At 54.5% G+C, this 4,782-nt stretch overlaps 1 protein-coding gene across 1 annotated transcript in view; it reads right to left on the bottom strand.

The window, feature by feature from the left end:
- Positions 1-3,085, bottom strand: part of SRM (spermidine synthase) — a 6,967-nt gene extending 3,882 nt beyond the window's left edge. The window contains exons 1-2 of the mRNA XM_029945914.1: positions 3,005-3,085; positions 30-356 (exon numbers count right to left, since the gene is read on the bottom strand). Coding sequence (XP_029801774.1) covers positions 30-356; positions 3,005-3,085 — 408 coding nt within the window. The remainder of the gene's footprint in view (positions 1-29; positions 357-3,004) is intronic.
- Positions 3,086-4,782: the final 1,697 nt, after the last annotated feature.

Raw genomic sequence — 4,782 nt, 5'->3', positions numbered from 1 at the left:
CAGCGCGGTGTCCAAGTGGCCGGGCGCACCGTCCGTCCGCGGCAGCAGGGTAGTGCGACCCGCTCCGAGGGGCCACGTGGGGACGGGTCCGGCAGGCGGCGGGGAGGGTTCCGGCTCTGGGCGAGCCGGGCCGGCCGAGGGGGTCCGCTCCGCGTCCTTCCTTCGGCCCCGCGCTTGGCTGGGAGGTACGGGCCCCTGGGCCCTGCCCCCCTTCCAGGGTCCGGAAGGCGCCGGGGGCCGCAGAGAGGGAGCGAGGGGGTGCCCGGCCCGGGAGGGGAGGCTGGAGCGGGCGGCTCGGGCCCGGCGCGGACCTTCCGAGCGCTGGGGCGAGCGGACCGCCGGCCTGAGCCTTTGGGCTGCGGGAGCGGGAGTGGGCGGCTACAGAGGCTCCTTGTTGGACGGAGTGGGTGGCTTGTCGCGAGGCGCACTGGTTTTTTTTTTTTTTACTTGAAAAGGACCAACTCAGCTCCCTGACTTAAGCGAGATCTAGCCATTTTCTCTCAGATTCTCCGATCCACGAGCGGTGTGGCTGCTGGATGAGTTCTTTTCTAAACGAGTTTCTAAATTTACCAGCAGTGCCCCGGAAGAGGCCAACACATGCATATTCAGTACCAAATAAGACTGGCACGCGGGTTTTGTTTTTTTATTAAACTGGGCTTTGCTCTTTGAAGGAGTGGGCGGGGACGTGCTGTTTTTAGGAAAATGTCAAGTAACTTCTCTGAATCCCATTAAACACGCTAATTACCAAATATTAAATGCTAATTGCTCTACATGCTAGTTCTTTGCGCGCCAAGGAAGGGAGATGAAACCGGTGTAAGCTACTGGTGACAAAACAGGGATGTTTTTTGACGTTTTGTAGCCTCCCCTTGGAGGTGGGCAGCGCGTCCTGTGACCTCAGATGAATACCAGGCTAGCGGTCTTCTGCTGGGGAAGCCTCAAGCCTTGCAGCAAGTGTGTCTTGGTTGGCTTTAAGCTCCTTTTAAAGGGAAGGTGAGCCAAGGCAATCAAAGAATTGCTGGGAGACGTCTCATAAAGCTGTTTCAGGGCCCGAGGTCATTCAGAAAAGGATCGCACAGCAGATGAGAGTCAGTCAACCCCTCCGCCTAGTTACTACAGGCTTGCCGATCCGGCCTGTCCTTGGGTCGCTGTGTTTGCATCACAGCCTGCACTACCTCCATCAAGACCTTTACACCTCTGAGTTCTGATCGCCTGTTCACTTCTGTGAACGTCCCAGACCCTAAGCGCCGTGAGACTGGGGACGGCGTCCGCAGCTGGCAGCACTGGGTAACAGGCGGAGTTGACGCTGGAGGCCCGGGCACTAGTCCAGGCCCCTCGTAGTCAGCTGTCTCGGCTTCCTTCCAGGGACTGCACAGCTGAGGCCAGACAGGGGCCCTGGCATTCCTGGGGCACTGCAAGGTCAGGGGCCGGGGGGAGTGGAAGATCAAGTCCACCCCAATCCTCCTGTGAGCTTACAACGCTGCTCCCAGCGCGTGTCTCCTCAAAAGAGAGAGAACATCCATGACATCTTTTCCCCTCCTGTAGAGGATGTGAAAGCCCCGGTCTTGGCCACAACATCAACAGTGAGTGGGATCTCTGGGGTGGTGTGTGTAAGCAGTAGCTCAGACTTTTCAAAGTTTAGAAAAAACAAACGAAAACCCCCCGAAGGCCCTGAATAAAAGGCAGGCAGAAAAGTCCCTAGATGTACGGGACCATGACCCATCCCGTAAATGCCACTCAGCTTCAGATCACAAGGAGGAAGAACAGTGGTTCTGCCTGAAGTGGCCATATGGTGTGGCCCAGTTAAATTCAAAACTGATAGGGAAAATCAGGATGGAGGAAACCAAGGTACAGTCTGAAACGTTTCCCGGAATTCAGAGCACTGTGCGCTTAAGATTCCATTGTCCAGCATCACTGTCTAGCGGGTCCACTATCCCAGCCTATTAAAGTGTAGATGATTTATAAAAGGGGGAGAGAGGGGCGCCTGGGCGGCTCAGTCGGTTAAGCATCCAGTTTTGGCTCACGTCATGATCTCACGGTTCATGGGTTCAAGCCCTGCGTTGGGCTCTGTGCTGACAGCTAGCTCAGAGCCTGGAGCCTGCTTCGGATTCTGTATCTCCCTCTCTCTCTGACCCTCTCCTGCTCGCGCTGTCTCTCTCTGTCTCTCAAAAATAAATACAAAACATAAAAATTTTAAAGGGGGAAAGGGGAGAGGACAGAGGTGGGCACCTGGCTACTGTCCAGGGTGGAGGTTCAGGGGGACCGCTGTGGGGCAGGGATGTGTGTCCGTCACCGGAGACTTACCAGCCAGCACCTGAGCCATTCTGCAAGCACTGTGTTCAGCCCCGCCGACAGCAGTGGCCGTTGAGCAGGAACGGATTTGGCCACTGCATGGGATTACTTGATGAAGAGGTTTATGCAAGCTGACCAAAGCGCCACTAACTGCGGTGTGCCTCCCTGAGCGAAGAGCCCTTTCCCTAAGTCCTCTCGGCCCCGCCTGCTGGCCCTGCCGCGTCACCCGTCCAGAGCCCGGGCGCAGTCCTCCGCGGGCTCAGCCAGCGTCCCGTGGCCTTGGGGATCCACGTGCTGCCCCCATGACGTGCCACCTCAGCGAATGGAGATACAGCTGTTCTCCAACATCCCCAGCATTCACGTCTCCATCCCGTGGCTCAGGCGTCCTGTGGTTTCAGGGCCCGGCCAAGTTTCAAAAGCCCATCTGGGGACTGACATTCAGGTTTTGCCAACTCTTTCTTTGGCAAGAAACGACACTGAGAAAGACCTCAACCAGCACTGTTTTCGATCCCCATCTTTTTAGGAAACACACACCAAAACCCATCGCTACAAAGACAAAACTAACAAGGATGATTTCCAAATAAAGGACAAGGAATCCCGTAAGCCACGTTATGAAACTTAATGCATGGTCTTCATTGTTCTCCTGTCCCCGTTGGCTGGCGGGAAGCCCCCCGCGGCCCGCTCGGCGAGGCCCGGCGCACACCACCCCACTTACCATGGTGGTCCTCGGACTGGGGCCAGTGTGCCTATCACCCGGAGAGCTGGCCGAGCCCTGCTCCCGAGGCCGCCACTCCATCCTGGCTGGCAGCTGTGAGTGGAGCCCGGGGTCTTTCTAACTGTGCCCAGCACGCGTCTGGCAAAGCGCACACGTTCGAGCGTCACTAGTTACAAGATTCTCTGGACTTTCTCCCTTACTCTCCCAGGCCCAACCCAAACATGCCTCTCCTGAAGCCTCCTCGGGCCATCCTCGGTAGAAAATGAATTCTCACTCTTAAAAAATTCCCATTTGTCCATTTTTTAATCGTAGGACTTTTGAGATTTTGGGGCAGATTGCATATTGTGCCTCAGTGTCCATTCTTTCCAAACTGTATCAGAACCCTGGACTTTTAGGGGCACCTGGCACAACTTTCCCAGTAGCCTTTGCTGTGGCACATGACTACATGGCTGGCCAACAGGAAGTGGAAATGGGCAACTTCCATTTAAAGGGAGACGTGATGCGCATCTCCCCTTCCTTCCAGCTGAATGGAATGTGGATGTGATGGATGGAGCTATGGCAGCTCCCCCTAGCCCATAAGGAGAAGCCCTAGGTTCCAGTGGAGAATGGCAGCGCCACCCCAAAGTGCCAGAGTGGGGACTGCCACGTGGACACATTAGCTCTGGACTAACCAGGACTGAGAGAGACAGAAAACAAAACAAAAAACCAAGAAAACACCCCACAAATAAACCCATCTGTTTTGCTGAGCCACTGACACTGGGGCTTTTCTGTCGGTTGCAACCATTCCAGTCCTAACTTGGCCAAACTTGAGCCCATTTTTGGGGCTGGGCTGTTGTTAGCTGTTCTGCCTGACTGGCCGCTGGCTTGGCAGCGAGCCTGCTCTGGCTTCACGGCCCCTCAGGGTACTGCCCGCCGCCGGGTCTCTCTGTGATCTCTGGGAACAACTTCTGCGAAAATAGGTTCCTCGTTTAAGTAGTTGTGAAAACAAAATGATGGTATATCTCGTGCTCTCTTGGTTTACTGGCCCATCTTGATATTAAAACCAAATGGAATTCTGAAGAAGTTCAGTGCTACTTTATTTAGAATACAAAATCAGAAATGTGCATGTTCGGTAACGGTGCTTACCTAGAACGGATTTTGGGACGGAAAAGATAAGAGACTTTAAAGGAGAAAGACCGCAGAAACATAAATCCAAGTTTGGAAATGAGTATACAAGTGGTAGAAAGTCTTTATACGAAAGTGTGAACGCTTATCTGTGTGTGCTAGGGTTACAGGCGATTTAATTGTTCTCTTTTCCTCATTTCATACAGTGAACATGCTATTACTTTTTTAATTGGGGAAGTTAAAAAAAAAAAAGAAAAAGAAAGGGGAGCCGGACAGGCACAGGGAAGAGACCGGGCCCTCTAGAGGCCACAGCTGGCTCGGAAGCTCTACCAGCATCCCCACCCCCCATCCCCATGGTGTCTTTGCCATTTGGCTTCCCTGGCATGACTGGAAGGCATATGAAGGAGGGAGCACGGCCCACAGAACCCTCCTAAAATGGAGAGTCAGTGCTCCGGGAGTACACTGGTTGTGCCTTGGATGCTGCCCCTCTTGGAGTCACAGGAGAGTCCCCTGCATTCCCTCTCAGGAGTGACCCCGATGTCTCTAGAAGTCGCAGCGTCCTTAAGGGGATGCTTACCCACAGACAGCCGGAGACGGTGATCTGACTGGGGTGGGGTCTGTCCTCTCCCGCGGAACGGTGGTGGCAGCAAAGGAAAAGTCAGGAACCCGCTTTC

This window comes from Suricata suricatta, chromosome 8 (assembly GCF_006229205.1).
Source record: "Suricata suricatta isolate VVHF042 chromosome 8, meerkat_22Aug2017_6uvM2_HiC, whole genome shotgun sequence".
NCBI classification, from domain to species: domain Eukaryota; kingdom Metazoa; phylum Chordata; class Mammalia; order Carnivora; family Herpestidae; genus Suricata; species Suricata suricatta.
Note: the sequence above shows the minus strand (reverse complement) of the source record. Positions and strands in the feature narration are given on the sequence as shown.